Here is a 19,584-nt window from a genome sequence, read left to right on the forward strand (position 1 = left end):
CAGTATGGGTCTAACATACACAGTGTACAGTGTCTTGAACGATTCCTTATTAAGGTATCGGAACGCTATTCTCAGGTTTGCCAGGCGCCCGTATGCTGCAGCGGTTATTTGGTTGATGTGTGCCTCCGGTGATGTGCTCGGTGTTATGGTCACCCCAAGGTCTTTCTCCCTGAGTGAGGTCTGTAGTCTTTGTCCACCTAGCCTATATTCTGTCTGCGGTCTTCTTTGCCCCTCCCCAATCTTCATGACTTTGCATTTGGCTGGATTGAATTCGAGGAGCCAGTTACTGGACCACATGTCCAGCCTCTCCAGGTGTGTGTGTGTGTGTGTGTGTGTGTGTGTGTGTGTGTGTGTGTGTGTGTGTGTGTGTGTGTGTGTGTGTGTGTGTACACCAAACGGGGAGTAGAATGAAATTAGCTCAGAGGCACCCACACCACCGTATGTCCTCGGATGACAGTAAAACACCTAGCTCTGTTTGGTCCGCGATTCTTGTAGGATTGCGTGGTCCCTTTTGTTAGAGCGTCATGTGTGATTTTCGAATCCTCGGTTAGTCGCAGTGCTGTTACTGATTAATACCACTCGTTCGTGGTTAGAATAATATATATGTACACATACACATACACATACACAGACACACACACACACACACACACACACACACACACATACACATACACATACACACTCACACACACACACACACACGCACACACACACACAAATTCTCCGTCTGTTCGTTTGTTATATCGTTTTTGAAAGGAAATAAACTCTTGTAAGTGTATGGAGACAACTCACATGTTGGCATAAAAACAAATGCAAGAAATTAGCTGAATTTTCAACTTATAACTGAGGTACCCCTCAGCATAACATATATTAAAGACAGACTGGTCTGGGGTTATATTAACAATGAAATCACAGACATGTGCAAGAGAAACATTTAGCTGAATGTAGTTTTTCTAATATTCATTCTAAACTTTAATTCTCCGTCTAGTCATTCGCTGGAAAATGAGAGAAAATCACAAATGATAATGACACGTATCAGTAGTCCCCCTCAAACGGGATTCATACGAGCTCCAAGCGTGTTCCAATTAGTCTGTAGCTGGATTATAGGAGAATTAAGTTTCCCGGAATATTCCCTGCGTTTCCAGGTGTGTTGCTGGCGTGTCCATAAACGGGTTACGCGCGTGTCCAATGAGATTTCAATGGTATTAGAGGAAGAAGTGGGTGGGATAAAAGTTGCTCTACTGTGTTCCCCCGGCTCGCCACAAACACTTTCCAGGTTTTCTGACGCAAGAGAAGCAGCGAAGAGTTATTTTTTTTACACGCCACAAGAGTACATTTACAGTATCTGTTGCACTTTATCCTTCTAGGAAGGGAAGATGAGCGCTTTGATGGCAGAGGATGTCATGGCACTTTGAGATTTAGTGCTTTCTGAAGAATGTAACAATACTGACATTTCACATGACCACTGTAGTTTTGGAACACTGGCCTGGTGGCTAAAGCTCCCGCTTCACACACGGAAGGCCCGGGTTCGATTCCCGGCGGGTGGAAACATTTCGACACGTTTCCTTACACCTGTTGTCCTGTTCACCTAGCAGCAAATAGGTACCTGGGTGTTAGTCGACTGGTGTGGGTCGCATCCTGGGGGACAAGATTAAGGACCCCAATGGAAATAAGTTAGACAGTCCTCGATGACGCACTGACTTTCTTGGGTTATCCTGGGTGGCTAACCCTCCGGGGTTAAAAATCCGAACGAAATCTTATCTTATCTCTCTTACCTGAGTTGCTGTCACTACGCAGGCACTTTCTAGTGTTGTTACTTCACAAGTCCTTTCCAGTGTTTCTGTAACTTCAGAAGCACTTTCTAGTATTGCTGTCACTTAACAAGCCCTGTCCAGTGTTGCTGACACATCACATGCACTTTACAGCATTGCTGACACATTACAAGCACTTTCCAGTGTTGCTGACACAACAAAAGCACTTTCCAGTATTGCTGACACAACACAAGCGCTTTTCAGTGTTACTGACACGTCAAAGCACTTTCCAGTATTGCTGACACAACACAAACACTTTCCAGTGCGGCTGACACATCGTATGCACTTTCCAGTGTTGCTGACACATCACAAGCATCACTGGAACTTTTCAGTGTCTGCGATGCAGCGTCCATAACCACGTACAGCAACCTATTTTAGTGTCCAAAGTATACAAGTGAGCCACGTCACGTTCCAAACATTTCTCCAAAGTCGTTCGTCCGTGTCACGTACAAAAAAAAACTCCCTAGGTCCATGCCACGTACAAAAATTATCCTCCAATGTCAGTCAGTCCGTATAACGTACAGAAATTCTACTGCCAGGTCCGTTTGTTCGTGCCACGCACATCATTCTTCTCCTCGCAGCCTCACCGACATAATGGAGACGAATGATACTGTTTTGATTTGAAAAATCCAGCGGAATGTTGTACTGGCAAAACTTACCATTTTCTTCTTCAAATGAAGGTTTATCTTCTAGATTATTATGATCTTGATAATTTTCTTACTTCAAGATAATTATTTTGATAATTTTCTTACTTCAAGATAATTATCTTGATAATTTTCTTACTTCAAGATAATTATCTTGATAGTTTTCTTACTTTCTTCAAGGAAATTATACTGATATTATTTTCTTTTCTTCAGGATCGTTTTATCTAGATAATTTTCTTACTTCAAGATAATTATTATCTTGATAATTTTCTTACTTCAAGATAATTATCTTGATAATTTTCTTACTTTCTTCAAGGTAATTATACTAATATTTTTTTCTTTTCTTCAGGATCGTTTTATCTAGATAATTTTCTTACTTCAAGATAATTATTATCTTGATAATTTTGTTACTTCAAGATAATTATTTTCTTGATAATTTTCTTACTTTCTTCTATTATACTGATAATATTTTTTTTCTTCAAGATAATTATTATGTTGATAATTTCCTCATTGTCTTTCAGATAATTGTTATGTTGATAATTTTTCATTTTCTTCAAGAGTATTATTCTTTAGATAATTTGTTTTATTTTATTCAAGGTAATTATTATCTTGATATATTTTTAGTTTCTTTAATTATATCGATAATATTTCATTTTCTTCGGGATAATTATTATCTTTTTTATTTTTCTTCAATATAATTAATATCTTAATAATTTGCATTTTTTCTGAAGATAATTATTTTCAAGATCATTATGATCAAGATAATTATGTTCAAGATAATGGAATTTTTTTTAAATTATTTTCTCAAGATAATTATTTTCAAGATAATTGTGTCCTTCTTTAAGCTAATTATTTCAATATAATTATTGTTTTTAAGATCATCTTCAAGAATAATTATATTCTTCAAGAAAATTCGTTTCTTTGAGATTATCTTCAACAAAATAATTTCTATATTATTATTATTATTATTATTATTATTATTATTATTATTATTTTGAATAATCAAATATTAAATAATTACTTTTTGAAGATAATTAGTTCCTCCCTCGAGCTACTTATGGTTTTTAAGCCAATTATGATCTTGAAGATAATTATTGTAATCATAAAGGTAATTACTTTCAGGCTAATTACCAAGATAATTATCATAAACCTGCAACATTATTATCTAGATAATTAAAAAAAATCTTCTTCAGGATTATATCTTCAAGGTAATATCTTTTTCAAAGTAATATTTTCCTCAATATAATGTTTCTTCAAGGTAATGTCTTCCTCAAGGTAATATTTTCAGTGTAATATATTCAAGGTAATGTCTTCCTCAAGGTAATATTTTCAGTGTAATATCTTCAAGGTAATGACTTCCTCAAGGTAACGCCTTCAAGGTAATGCCTTTTTTAAGGTAATGTCTTTTTTAAGGTTTTATCTTCAAGGTAATGATGCCTTGATGTTTTTTTTTTTTTCTTTTTTTTTTGCCTATCATTTCCTGCCTCTTCTTACCATATTTAAATTTCATTTATTTTTTCTTTCCTTCTTTGAGATAAATATTACACTTTTCTTTACACAGTAATAGAGGATTTTATGATAATTTTTTGCCACAGGGATAAAAATTCATGTAATGTTTTCTTAGTCCTCTCAAATCAGTTTTGTCCTGTTTTCCCGAATAAATAATATTTTATCTTTCACGAAATATTCAGTTTTGTTCTTAAATACAATGTAGGTCTTGTTTCCCAGCAAATGAAATATCTTGTTCTTTCAAGACAAACTTTGTATTCGGCTTAAAAAAAAAAAGATACTAATTGGTGTGTGTTTCTTACACGACTGTTAATTGCTTTGTTTTTCTCAGTCAAACATTACTCACCTGTCCTCACCCTCGACTGAACACCAGCTTCTTGCCCTCGTCCTGCCGCCTTCAGCTGATGCACATCGCAGTCCTTTTTGCCCCCTTTTCTTCTCTTACTCGTCTTCTCTGTTTTCCTCAACTTTCTCGTCGTCGTCGTCGTCGTCGTCGTCCTCCTCCTCCTCCTCCTCCTCTTCCTTAGGCAATATAAACTGGTATTGTAGTTCCTCCTGCTTCAAAGTTACTTTCAGAACCTTTGTAATTTATCCTGCTTTTAACTTTTTTCCTCTTCTGTTTTGCATTTCCCTTCTGCTGTCCATCTTCGTCTTTTATCTGCTACATCCGTGTAACTATCCAGCGCATCTATCTCTTGCTTCTGTTTACCAGTCCCCTGCTTCCATCTAATTGTTTTGTACTGCTGTGTATCTCCTGCTGGTATCTGTCTACTATTATCTAACTGCTACTGCTATCTAGCCAAGTGGTGTGTGTGTGTGTGTGGGTGTGTTTCAGCATGAGCTGGTGGTGGAGGCGCGTGCAGGTGAGGCGTGGAGCCAGGCGCGGGTGGTGGTGAGGGTGGTGGATCAGAACGACCACGCCCCCTTCTTTCCCAGGGCGCTCCACGAGACCCAGATCACTGAAGAGGACGACAGACACCTACCCAAGGTCATCCTCAAGGTTAGTAATAAGTTCGACCTTAGGCGTTCAGGTGAGGAACTCTGATATTTTTAGAGATACTGACGTTCTTGAGGATTTTAGAGTTCGTTGAAGCGCTGAACTCCTGCAGGTCATTCAGAACAAGGTCTGGTTGAGGCTTCAGCTTCCGTCCTTTACTTGCAACCTAGTCTCTCTCTCTTTCTCTCTCTTTAATCGGACCGTTGGTGATCGCCACTTTCTTTTTGAGAAACCTGGACGTTCAAGCAAAAGAAACTGGATATTCTTCCGATGGATATCAAGCCGGTGAGAAGTGGCAAATATGGCTGCGCCCCACAGAGTACTAAAGCATCATAAGAAAAAGGAGGTTGGTGGAAGACAGAACTCAAATAGACTCAAATGAGAAGAAAGCTATACTGTTCTCCATGAAGACTTCTCATTCTTTTCTCTGAGACACTGTCTCCTCACGTGGCCAGAAGTGGCACAGTACGTATACATAAACAACTGTAAAATCAAACATGCATTATTAAATGGCATGCGCCCTCGTAAGTAAATTTACATTTAAATTAAAGGAACAGTTGGTAATCCCGTGGAGTGAGTGTGTTGCAGGGAGCATTCTACACAGTCAACTGTTGCGCGTTGGCCTCTGCAAGCAGCTTACTGCACTACTATTGTTGCTACACTCACACTGCAGAGAGATTATTATACTGCAGGAGGATGCTATCCTAGTGATGTGACTCTCACTCACCAGGAATGCTGTCCCAGTGATGTTACTCTCATCTGTCAGAGATGTGAATGTGTTCCTCACCTACCTACATTCTCATCATCTTGGTGTAACCAGGGAACACAGGACATTCAATGAACCTTCGCTTTACTCTGAGTAAACTTGCTTCACAAAAGCACACGTTCAACGGCCTTTGATGGTCAGTCTTTGTGTCCATAACTCTCTCGTGCTATATTTTGACACAGCTAATATATGAATGACATCTTATATACACTATCCTGTGGACAGTATCCTATGAACAGTAAGTATCCTATAGACATTGTCTTGTGGACAGCATCCTGTTGACATGATTTTACGAACAATTCTCTACGAACGGTAGAGACCAGTTCTAAATGTCACTCAAAAGCCCAGTCATTTTTCTACATTGTATCAACACAAAGTAATCAAATAATTGTTCTTGTTATTTTTACCCAGCCCTCACCCCTCCTGCCTCCCCTCCTTCCTTTTCCCTTTCCCCCTCCTCTCCTTCCTTCTCCCTTCCTCCCTCTTGATTCCCCCTCCCTTCTCCTGTGTCTTACTGCCAGACCAATCATGTGAGATCGTGGAGAGTGAGGATCTGGGAACGACAGGCAGTTCATATTACTCTTATATATTTGTGGTGAAGCCTTGCTAGAGGAGGCGGTGAGGAGGAAGGCAAAAAAGGAGGGTAAGGAAATGGTGGAGGAAGAGAAGAAAGACAGGAGCGACAGGAGGAAAACATCCGCTCTAGTTTAGGTAAGAGGGACAAACCTTCACTGTCATTCTGTACTGACGTATTCTCTTTCCTCCGGCCCCTACCCAGCACGGCGGAAAACCTAAGTCCCGTGTCTCGTGGTGCGTGTTTGTATATGCTGGTATATGCATTATAAGCTTATTCAACCATACTCACATTTTTTTGTGGTACTAGCTCCTGGTTTCATGTATGTACATGCGTATATGAGAGCGTGGATATACGAATATGTGAGAACACGTGTGTGTACTCACTTGCAGGAGTCGGGCCTAGTCTCCTGGTCAGGCGCCTCTCTCTGCTTCTCATAAATGGTCTCGCTGTCCCAAGGCCTCGTTGGCTCTGTCATGCCTACTCCTAAATTTGTGAGCGAAACCTGCTATACCCATCCTCATCCAAGTCGGGACACCTTGTTAAGGTACTTGAATGCAGTGTTTAAGTTTGCAAGACGTGCATACCCCATTACTGTATTTCGGATGACTTACGCCACCAGTGATGTACTTGTTGTCTGATGATTCTAGCCTCACCAGGTGTTCCGCCGCTCCTTGTATTATCTCCTCCATCGAGGACATCGGCTTGTATTTCTATGCGTTAATTTATTTAATTGCTTGACAAACAGATAAACTTTTGCAGTTTTCCAGCTTTCCGGACTACGTCGTCTCCATCCACTTGCTGTACATTTTCTCCAGCGGTTCAACAGTGCTTCAGCTCCCTCTCTCAAGACTCTAGGAAGTACCTCTTTTGATTGCATTGCATTTGATATATTCAATTAAATTAGCAGTGTCTTTTCTCAATCCTATAACGTGGCTATATCCGGTCTCCTGTCTCCACTCTCTTCTGCTTTTGTATCACCTTTGTTTATTAGGTGAATACTTTCTTTTAAATGGTTTTAGTTCCTCACACACCTTGTTACTTGGCAGTTCTCCTTTTTCCATCTTAAGTATTATCAACTGGGTATTTACTCTCATCTTGTGATTGTTGTAGCTATGGAAGGAATGGTCCCAAATCTGCACACAGAAATCACTCCCTACGAAAGTAAAAGACTGGGCAGGCGATGCAAAATGCCCCCAATAAAAAGTAGGGGCGCCATTGGTACACTAAGGGAAAACACCATAAGTGTCCGGGGCCCAAAACTGTTCAACAGCCTCCCATCAAGCATTAGGGGAATTGCCAATAAACCCCTGGCTGCCTTCAAGAGAGAGCTGGACAGATACCTAAAGTCAGTGCCGGATCAGCCGGGCTGTGGCTCGTACGTTGGACTGCGTGCGGCCAGCAGTAACAGCCTAGTTGATCAGGCCCTGATCCATCGGGAGGCCTGGTCATGGACCGGGCCGCGGGGGCGTTGATCCCCGGAATAACCTCCAGATCCATCCTCCATGTTGAAGTTTTGGTTCTGACTTTGCTTTTACTACTATTATTCTCTTCTCACTCTTGTGAATTAATCTCCGGTTCTCTAGCTTACTTTTCTAGCGACTTGTGTCCTCTGTTCTTCTATTGATTCCCAGAATCTGGTGCTTCTTATCCTTCACTTCTGTTCAACTATGATTGAACAATTTGCTCTCTTCATCTTTTGCATTTGTTCTTTTGATAATAAATTGTCCCTAGGCCTCTCATTACCTTACTGTGTACTCCATTTATTATCCTGCCGTTCTTTTCAATTCCACTTCCCACTGGAATGTATTCAAGATTTCTCTTAACACATCATCTCCCTGGGATGTAGCTTTTCACTCTGTTTCCATGCTCATTTTCAGACTAATTTCCCTACAGGTAATCAACGCAAAGCTTTCAATGACCATTCTGTCCTTGCAAGGGCTTAAATTCCTTTTTCTTCATTTGATTTGTTATCACTGCTTATCTTTTTTATTTCCTCGAAATTCCTCTGGTTTCTTACTAGTACTGCCAATTCTCGAGCTACTTACTCTTTCCTCAGTACTTGGTATCATAGTGATATTATTGCATAAGATATTTACTTTGTTTTGTCTCTGTGATAGCTATGATATCAGTTATGGCCTGTACCACACTCTTATATTTCACTTCTCTTGTATGTAGTCTCAGCTGCACTAGTGTACCAAGCCTTCTGTTGCAGTTCCTGGGTCCTGCATTGTTGCAAGCTACTCTGATGGTGGATGAAAAGGGAGCAGGAGGAAGGTATTTTACTCCAGTGGGAATGATTTAAAAGTTGCTAGAGCTCTTAAGATTGGGGACTCTTGTTCTATTATAAGGTGAAACGGCACTTGGGTTGAAATGGATGTCGCTTGTTGGGGTTATGTGGGGAGAGGAGAGATGAGAATAAGTTAGGGCAGCGGATAGAGGGGTAGCTTGTGTGGAAGAGAGGGGAAGAGGCGAATTGCGTGGGAGAAAAAGTGTTGTTGTGAGGGGTAAGTGGGAGGGTGATGTAGGTATTGAAAGATAACTGGCAAGGCAAGGGAAGAAAAGGATTAGAAACACGTGAGAGAAATATTAATTGAGGATGATGGATAGAGATGAGGGTAAACATAAGTTGAGGAAGCATGGAGGGCCAATAGAGGTGGAGTTAAGAAGAAAAGTTGGGAAGAGTGTTTCAGTCATAATGAATGAGCATGATGTTGTGAAGTTGAACTGTTGGATGGAAGTGCTGTTGAAAGAGCAAGATTTCCTTGCTTTCCGTTCTCACTCTTCTTGTGTGCTTCATCCTTCCCTCCTCTGTTTCGTCTAATTTTAGGATCCCGTTGTCTTTTGAAGTTATAATACATTTTTCTCTTCAAAAGTTCCATCCACGTCCAAGAAGATCTTTCTATATCTGTGGAAAACCTTCAAAGACATATTCTGTCTTCGTGTTTTCCCTCTTGATAGCTATTGTGCCGTAATTATTTTGTCTGGCCCCTATCCACAGCAGCTTCTCCCCACTGGTAAAAATTGTCACCTATCCCTTCACCTCTGATTCGCCTCTCATGTGTGCCTGAAAGTAATTAAACATATGTACATGCCGAGTTATACTCACCGAGTTGTCTCTGGGAGTCAAGAAACTGCTCCTGGTCCCGCCTCAAAATTTCAAAAATTGTGTGGCGTTTGCTGGTTTTTGACCTCCGGAATGCTATGGTTTCTGCTTACGGATCTCTTCATTTAGTTTGGCTCTTCATTAAGCTTATTCCACCAATTTCTGTCATATACGATTCTCTCTTCGTGTTTACTAACCAATTTGCGTTTTTTGTGGTCTAGTGTTAGCTCCTGGTCCCACATATAAACTTAATATTGAGGGACTTACTGGCTTCATACCAATTGTGAAACACCATATTTACAATACAAAATTTACATGTAAATTGTTTTCACGACTTTCTCTTTGATTTTATCTTACTTTATTACCAGGAGACTTAACAAGCATTTCCTGACATCCCTTGACGGGTAATCAGTGTCTGCCTACCACTTATGTCCCCTTGTTTCCTATCCACTCATGCTGAATAGTCTATCGTTTATAATGCACTCTACTACGGTACTCAGATAAGAGTATCTACTTCTGGATGCCCGACTTTTCCTCAAAGAGGAAAAAATGGTAGTCAGCACACTGACTCTTGGGGAAATTCGACTCTCCTGTAGCCAGAGGAAGTGAATCAACAAACAGAAAAAAAACACCATCACCAAAGAAGCTACGATGCAAACATCAAAGGACAAACACAGTCACAGAGTTGAAGTTCAAGTGCTTTAAGTTTTACTAAGCATACAGAATATTTATCCATTAAGCAGAGAGTAACATGAACGTACTGAACTTAAATGAAAAGATCTTATATCCAGAGGCACACAGATATAAAGTAGTATTAATAAAATAGGTTAAGATATACATATACAAGTACAAATATATTTGCTAACGTTCATATGACATGGTGTATATTTAGCAAAAACAAATTACACTTGTAAAGTTCGTAATTATGTGTGTGTGTTAGGTGTCACGAGAGAGAGAGAGAGAGAGAGAGAGAGAGAGAGAGAGAGAGAGAGAGAGAGAGAGAGAGAGAGAGAGAGAGAGAGCCATACATGACACGACGAGAAACTTGTTTACCAAAACAACCCATTTATTTCCCCTTTCCCTCCCCTCCTTCCCCTCCCTGCGTTCAAAAATAGCCATGTAAACAGCAGTTATTTTTTTCCCCGCTAAGCTTCAGAAAAAAAACACCAGGCAATTTGGTCGCATGTGTGTGAGCGATGCTTCCTTGACATTTTAATTTTCACGGAACAGAATGAGAAAATAAAAAGGGCGGAGCTGCCATATGAGTTTCCTAATGTGTGAAGTTGGTCTTTGATGTTGCTGGGAGAGGGAGAGGATATTATGTCAATGGTGTGTGTATGTATGTGTGTGTGTGTGTGTGTGTGTGTGTGTGTGTGTGTGTGTGTGTGTGTGTGTGTGTGTGTGTGTGTGTTCGTGCGTGTGTGTGTGTGTGTGTATGTGTAGGTACTCACAAAGCTGCACTTCCTGAGCTATGCTTGCGTGGGAAGAGCTCAAAGTCCGGCTCCTATGTATAAAAAGACCGACGTAATTCCTTGTGTGTGTGTGTGTGTGTGTGTGTGTGTGTGTGTGTGTGTGTGTGTGTGTGTGTGTGTGTGTGTGTGTGTGTGTGTGTGTGTGTGTGTTTGTGCCTATCTGTATTTGTCTCTGAATTTTCATTATTTTTGTGGGATGAATAAGAGAGAGAGAGATTAATAGTAGTAAAAGTAAGAGAGGAAGAAAGCAGCACGAGTAGAATGCAGCTTGACATTCACCAATGTGGGTCTTCCACCATCAGCATGTGAGGGCGGTGGACGGTGACGCTGGCGTCCACGGCCGCCTCTCCTACAGCGTCGAGGGCAACGGTATCTTCAATAACGGCTCCCGATCCTTCTTCGCTCTCGATACAGCCGCTGGCACTATACAAGTGCTCAGGGTGAGTCCACGACAGCAAACGGTGAGTCAAAGGCAGCTAAGGGTGAGTCAAAGCAGTTAAGGGCGAGTCAGAGCAGTTAAGGATAAGTCAGTCAAGGTGAGTCACAGCAGTTTAGGGTGAGAAAAATGTAGACTGTTTTCCGTGAGCTTCTTATTAAGAGAGCTTACTAATAAACATGAAGTTTGATGAAGAAAAAAAACAGGGGAAGAGCAAGCTTTTGTTGTGATATTTCGCTCAGTGTAGAGTTTTCACAATAAAAATACTGAGTACCTTTATCCTGAGTAGTGTTGCGCAGGATGTTTCCTGGCTGTATGACTGGTGTTTTAGGTTGTGAATTTATTGCCTTTTTGACAAAACAATTGCTGATGTGTGTGCATGTGTTATTTATTCGCTTGAGCGGCTCGATGTTGCGTGGTCAAGGCCATGATGGTAGTGCCTTGAAGGACACCCTCCCTACTAATGTCAGGTACTTGAACGAGTATCCAAGGAGAGCAACATATCCACTTATGTAATGATCCAGCTCCGGCTGGGCTAAGTTAAGTATGGAGAAGCAGTTAGAGGCGCAATGTAGAGAGCTACCTGCCTGATCTCAGAGGACAGTCCGGTGATCAAGACTGTTGAACCTGTGCAGGTTCTTGCCTTCATTCATCGCAGTGACCTAGCGGAGACCGTGTCTGCCACTGGTTATTTGAACCAGTGTTGTGGCAACATTTCCCAGTGGTTGCTGGAGCATGGGAGTGAGGAGGGTATTCGGTTTCTGAATCCTGGAATGGTCGTGGTTGGGAGGATTAAAAAAGGAAAATGGGTGGTGTTCCAGCGAACATTAATTCACTGGTCCTCATGTTTTACCAAATGAAACTTTTCCTTTACATAGATCTTGTGTAGAGAGACCTCGATGCACAGCAATATGTTACCATCTCTGTATAATGTTTGAAGCCCAGAAGCTCGGCCGCCAAAGAAAAAGTGAAAGGCAACTCAGGACACTGGTGATGTATGTAGCATCACTTTGATACGGCCCACTCCTGTACTGATGTGTTAATACTGCCCACTCCTGTACTGATGTGTTGATACTTCCGACTCCCGTACTGATGTGTTGATACTGCCCACTCATGTACTGATGTATTGATACTTTCCACTCTTTTACTGATATGTTGATAATGCCCACTCCAGTAATGATGTGTTGATACTGCCCACTCATGTACTGATGTGTTGATACTGCCTACTTCTGTAGCGATGTGTTTCACTGTCACATCTGTGCGGGTGCTACGCATTTATGCTGGCGCTTTGGGGTTAACTAAATCCTTGTCTAGTGGCATATGCTAAATATAAACATATACCACTCTAGGGCCACACTTGTAACCTAACAAAAAAGAGCTATTAAAAGGTGGTAAATATCCCTAATACACCTGGGATTGAGTACTAGAAAGGAAAGAAAAAACTAACATATACAAAAATACAATACTATGTTAACAGTAACCTATGAATATACAACACACAACACCATTACATTAAAAAAACACCAATATACCTTTACCAGGTACTCAAAAGTAGGCCTTTTGAAATATCCACAACAGTGGGTGAGAGTGAAATTTATTTTAACTGTTACTGTGAGTCTCAATAACCTCACCCTTCTTCCCGCCTTAAACTGCAGGCAAAAAAAAATAAACTATTATTTCTGTACTCTCCAAATCTTAAACAGACCCCACATACATACCAGGGCCATTCTCATACACTCCATAACACCTTGTTCCCACAACTACTACCACGACACGGTCAAACTAGTGATGCTACGTCACATAACTCTCTCAACTGGCCATGTCTTAGACACGTCCGTTTTCAGAACAATCCCCGTTCACTAAGATTTATGGAGCATTTTCAATAAGCTTATATTAAACTATATACACACACTTTTTTTATTTTACAACAATGCAGAATCCTACATAATAGCGGGCACCCACTTTGTTCCCTCAATCAAGTATAAAGTTTGAGAGAGAGCTTAAGACTTTCCTAGGCAGTGCCTGTGTGACTGAGGGAGTGAGTCTTCAAGGAGGAACAGTGTAACCATTGTTCCCCTCTCTGCCGTGATGTAAGAGGGGCTTTTCTATCTAAAGGAAATTTCCAAGAACTACCTGCTGGCTCGCTAATGTCCACTGCAAGATGCGAGCAGGCCAAGTTGATTTACTAGATCTCAGATCATTATTGAGAATTATGAAAGCTAAACTGCTTGACATTCTGTCACATTGAGAATAACCAAGTTACTCTTACCCTTGCCAGCTACCCTTAATGAAGGTGCCCAGGAATAAGGCCGGACAAGCCTAATTTTGAAAATACCCTGAGGCCAATCTCGTGTTAAGCTCCAGTCAGAACACATCAAGATGTGTTTACTCAGTGGGGAGAGCACTAGGGAGCCCAATTAAAAAGACGACATTACACCATTCATGGGGCTATAACCTCTCCCAGTGGATAGTATCGAGACTTACAAAGCGTTATTACTAGCATTTTCTGGACTAAGCCGAGACTCGTCCAGCGTTCAGCCACCCTGCCACTGGTCTTATCTCCTGTCCAGGGAACAACTGACCTTGCCTGCTCGCCTCTGTGGCTGTCTCCAAGGTAGACGGAAGGTTGATGGAGGTTCTTTAGGTTTAGGCCCTATGAGGATACATCTGCCAGGGAGGCCTGGTAGAGGCACAGGGAAAAGTGGGCAAATGGATATATGACTTCCTAATAGATCCCAAAAAGTGATAGTAAACTGAGTGAAATCGGTGGCAGCCATGAAAAGTACTGTTCCTCAAAACACAGTACTTGCCTCACTTCTCTTTCTCATTCTTGGATCCAACATAGACAGGGGCATAAATCATAGAACCGAATCATGCTTCGTAGACGATACTAAAACCCATGTGAGGGTGATATCCACTAAGGACACAGCAAACCTTCAAACTGATAAAAACCAAGTCTTCCATTGGGCCGCTGAGAACAATATGATGTTCAACGAAGACAAACTTGTTTCTCCACTGATGTAAAACTGAAAAATTATAGATTGAAATGGAGTGCAAAACAAACGTTAATAATTCAGTTGAGCAGAAGTTCAATATGCCAAATCATACACTCAGGGATCAACAATGTTATTATTGCAACTTCAAGGAAAAGGATAAGTTTCATAGCTACAGCATTCAAAACAGGAGATGCCGAGCCAGTGATTATGCTTTTCAAGTCACTGGTTCTCTCTCTAAGCTGGAATCTAGCTATACATTATACACTAATGACAGAACTGGAAAAAGTGCAGAGAACCTTTACTGCTCGTATAAATTCAGTCAAGCATCTGAACAACATGGATTGCTTGAAGTCCCTTGAACTATACTGTTTGGAACGAAGGCGAGAAAGCATCTTAATTTACACCTGGAGGCATTGGTCCCAAGTTTGCACTTTGGAATCACTCCATGCGAAAGCAAATGGCTTGACAGGTGGTGAAAAATACCTACAGTGAAAAGCAGTGGCGTGACGAGTACACTAAGAGAAAACTCAATAGGTGTAAGAAGATCAAGACTTTATACAGTCCCTTCATGCAGAATGGGAAATACCAACAAACCCATAGCTGTCTTCATGAGGAAACCTGGTGAGTTCTTCAAGTAATTTCCAGTTCAGCTAGGCTATAGTGCATCCATTGGACTATATGCGGTTATCACCAACAAACAGCCAGATCGATCAGGCCAGCAATCGAGAGGCCTGGTCTGCAACCGGGTTGCGGGGGCGGTGACCTAAATCGACTCGAGGTAATCTCAAGGTAAGAGTGCCTAGTGATCTTCCTGGTCAAAGTGCTCTTCAAATTTCAAAACTGCTTACAAAAAAAAAAAAGATGAAAAAAAATCTCCCGACATCCTTGTCTTTTCAACATCGCTTTGTTTTCCTCTTCACTTCTTTCTTTGTGTCATTATTTATAAAATATCTTTCGGCAACAATGCCCCGGGAATTCTTACACCTCGGAAGTTTTTCTCAACACACCTCCCATTCATTTCCTTAAAGGACTTTCATTTTTTCCTTCTTTTCACTTCCCTTCAACTCATCATCCTTGGCAATAACCCGCGTTCATCTCCACTGAGAATATTGCAGGCATCAGGCGCAACATTTTCACTTCACAGCCCGACACAACACCAGCCATTATACCACTTTATCAGCGTCTCTCACTCCACTACTTCCTTACCTCCCGTTCCGTCCTACCTCCTTCCCTGAGCCTCTCCTCCTTCCAGTCAAGTTGGGAGTCATATCCTGGGCAAAATGCCAGTGGTTAAAACAACTCTAGTCATCCTGAAAGGATTCAAATGCCGAGTAAAAAAAGTATCAGCACATTGCGGTGCATCAAACGATGGTTGGGAGGAAAAATGCAAGACAGATAGGATAATATAAACACACTAATAACGGGGAAAGTCTTTAATGCACAACGTGACGTTCAAAGAAGTGCTTTTATTAAAACTTGAAAAAACTAACCATTGAGCTAAACGTTATCTAAATAAAAGCCTCGCTCTGCTCTGTCTTTGTATCAAACGACGTTAATAAAAAAATCCATCATTACCCGGGTACTTTAAATGTACTCTCACAATAATTATTAAGGACTAATTGAAAAGAAGACATCTGTTTTAGAAAGTTAACAGCGAAGAGATTCATAACTAAAGAGACAGTGTAACTGGGAATCATCGGTCTGAAATCCCCGGGAAATACACAGTCATTTCATTGATAATCGTAATATATTGGAAATCTTGAGACTGCATCTGCCTTGTAAGTCAGGTAAATAAAGTAATCATTACGTGGTACTGTAGCCCATGATATAAACCAATGTCTTCTTTAACATTATATCTATAATCTTGAGAGCATATTCAAATGTTACGACTACTAGATAACTAACGACAAAATAATGTAACTCTAATCAATGAGGTGAATGTATTATTTAGAAAAGGTCGGATAAAGACCCACTGTGACCTCTAGTATTTGTTTTTCTTGTGCTGCGGCTCGCAGTATGAGTTGCGGGTGTACAATAAACAGTTTCGTTCCTAGCAGCTCCCAGGACTCAGCACATATTCCAGGAACCTGGCTCTTCCCTTGCATCTTCCCTGGACTCTGAAGACATTCCCACGAAGGTGGCTATCCCTCAGCAGTTCTCAGTACTCAGCACATCCCCAAGAACCCCCTCAGGACTAGGGACACATTCCCAGGCACCTATCTTCCCTTTAAAGCACCGTGCAGAGAAGTGCCTCATATTTTTCCATCCATCTTGCTGCAGCCCACTCCGCTGGGAGCCTTCTCTCTGTTAGCCTTAAAGATTCTAACTTTCCATATTCTCCCTTTAAGTTATTCTTGTAAATGCGGTGACCCGAAGAACAATTTAGCCGGTGAAAATGCCAATTCCTTTCTTTTATGGTATATTTTTTGATTGGTTTTAGAGTCCATTATTGCCTGGTAAAACTCAGGGGTAAAAGAGCGAGTAATGGAAGGTAAAAATGAGATGGATGAAAGCCCGGTGGAGGATCCTGAGCTTTTGGACACCTCTAGTGAGTAAAAATATAAGGGTTTCCGCTCCTACACACTTCTTGCTGGGTAATTCTTACCTCGTAACTTCAAGACCTCTCTTTCTCTCTCTGGAATTTACATTTTTTCGCCTTTTTTTTAGGAAAGTCTGTTTAAAATCACTTGATGGTAATGCATACTGGGCAAGATGTGTGTATACTCTCCTGTCGAGCATACTGGTATCATTCCGTCAAGTCACATTATATGCTTCCGTAATCTTTTAACTACCACCCACAGGATTGGTGTTGGTGGTAGTTAAAAGAGACTAACTTGTCACGTGGTGTGTATTTACCCTGGTTGGCTACTCTTACTGGATGCGTTGGTTATACGCATTCTCCAGACACAGTGAGCCTGTTGCGCATATCAGCAACGATGGCACTGCTACTTCATGTGTTGTGTGCATGTGCACGCGCTAGACACTTTATGTTTGTTTTGGGTATACGCACTCACTGATACACTTACTAAATGCGTCATTTTACTGGCTCAACTCTTTCCTTCCCTCATGTTGCTGGTAATTACCACCAGCTGACTCTTGTATTGACGTGGGTAGCAGCTCTCTTTATCCCTCAAGCCACACATAATATTTTTCTTCCTTGTAGCATTTCTGTGCCTGACAGTTTTCTTAACCACACACACACACATATTCTCAAATAGAGGAAATCCTACAGTGAATAGAGCACTGCTTCGGAATTTTAAGGCACGGCGGGACACACACACATCTCTCTTCACCATTTCCTAAATATGATGGCATGGCTGTGGAGGTCCTTTTGCACTAACGAGCATCCAGCGATTCTGCTGTAGACTTCAAACGACCTCTAAGCGAGTCTACCACTCTCTGATCCCGTTTTCTCGGCTATTTCCCTCTCTGATGGCTCTGTGGGAGGTTATTTTACACTCTCGTCTGTGTCCATTCTCACAGCATGTCTTTTAATAATTTACTGTAGTGTTCGCCTGTGTGACAATCTCTGTGCGTCTGTGTGTGTGCATCTGTTTATGTGCCTATTTGCCTTTGTGTCCCTCCTTAGAAAAGTATCACACACACACACACACACACACACACACACACAAGGTGGACAGAGACAGGATGTTCCAGAGAGGGGACACAGAAACAAGGGGTCACAGTTGGAAGCTGAAGACTCAGACGAGTCACAGGGACGTTAGGAAATATTTCTTCAGTCATAGAGTCGTCAGGAAGTGGAATAGCCTAGCAAGTGAAGTAGTGGAGGCAGGAACCATACATAGTTTTAAGAAGAGGTATGACAAAGCTCAGGAAGCAGAGAGGGAGAGGACCTAGTAGCGATCAGTGAAGAGGCGGGGCCAGGAGCTGAGTCTCGACCCCTGCAACCACAATTAAGTGAGTACACACACACACTAACACATAGCGTTCTGACACCTCAATGAGGATTCTGTACACCGTGTACGTCAGGCTTATATTGGATTATGGAGCACCAGTTTGGAACCCACACCTGGACAAGCACGTCAAGAAATTAAAGAAAGTGAAAATGTTTGCAACAAGACTAGTCCCAGAGCTAAGAGGTATGTCCTAGAAAGAGAGGTTAAGGGAAATCGACCTGACAACTCTGGAAGACAGGAGGGATACTGACAAGTTGGATATTGAGAGGATATTTCAGAGATGGGACACAACAACAAGGGGTCACAATTGGAAGTTGAAGATTCAGATGAGTCACAGCGATGTTAAGAATAATTTCTTCAGTCATACAGTTGTCAGGAAGTGGAATAGTCTGGAGAGTGATGTAGTGGAGGCAGGATCCATACATAGCTTAAAGAAGAGGTACGATAAAGTTTATGGAGTAGGGAGAGAGTGGACCTAGTAGCAACCAGTGAAGCGGCGGGGCCAGGAGCTATGACTCGCCCCCTGCTACCACAATTAGGTGAGATTAGATGAGTACATACCCACAATAAATTAGAGTGTGTGTGTTTGTACTCATTTATATATAAATAAATATAAATATATATATATATATATATATATATATATATATATATATATATATATATATATATATATATATATATATATATATATATAATATATATATATATATATATATATATATATATATATATATATATATATATATATATATATATATATATATATATATATATATATATATATATATATATATATAAAATGAAGAGGCGGGGCCAGGAGCTGTGAATCGACCCCTGCAACAACATACTGGTGATTACACAAACACACAATAATTACCAACTATTCAGCCAACACTTTTGACATCACTCTCCCTTTTTACCGCCTCTGCTATGCACTCATGTTTCCCTTCAATGATTGTTTCCCTTTTCCCTTTCCTGAGCTATGTGTGGGTTGTGGAGAGAGAAAGAGAGAGAGAGAGAAAGAGAGAGAGAGAGAGAGAGAGAGAGAGAGAGAGAGAGAGAGAGAGAGAGAGAGAGAGAGAGAGAGAGAGAGAGAGAGAGAGAGCAAGCTTTATTCTCCTCCTAACATTACTAAGTATTTGTTCTCGCTGAGGGAACTCATATGAGCTTCATTTTTCTGACACGATAGGTTGACTGTCTTGTTTGTGCCTTTCAATTGCCTCTACTTACGATTGGTCTGCTTCTTGGCAAAGGATGTCTGATTGACTAGTTATTTTTGGGAAGGAGCACTTGATTGATCATTCTTGGAAAGTGCGAATGATGGCTATATATAGAAGGAAGGGAGACTGG

General features: G+C 41.1%; 1 protein-coding gene across 1 annotated transcript in view; it reads left to right on the forward strand.

Annotated features, from left to right (window-relative positions):
* The window catches only part of LOC128686994 (putative neural-cadherin 2), a 919,537-nt gene that overhangs the window by 807,471 nt on the left and 92,482 nt on the right, over window positions 1-19,584 (forward strand). Inside the window, exons 5-6 of the mRNA XM_070082349.1 lie at window positions 4,803-4,967; window positions 11,185-11,322. Of these exons, the coding sequence (XP_069938450.1) occupies window positions 4,803-4,967; window positions 11,185-11,322 (303 nt within the window). The remainder of the gene's footprint in view (window positions 1-4,802; window positions 4,968-11,184; window positions 11,323-19,584) is intronic.

Source organism: Cherax quadricarinatus, chromosome 7 (genome assembly GCF_038502225.1).
Source record: "Cherax quadricarinatus isolate ZL_2023a chromosome 7, ASM3850222v1, whole genome shotgun sequence".
Taxonomy (NCBI): domain Eukaryota; kingdom Metazoa; phylum Arthropoda; class Malacostraca; order Decapoda; family Parastacidae; genus Cherax; species Cherax quadricarinatus.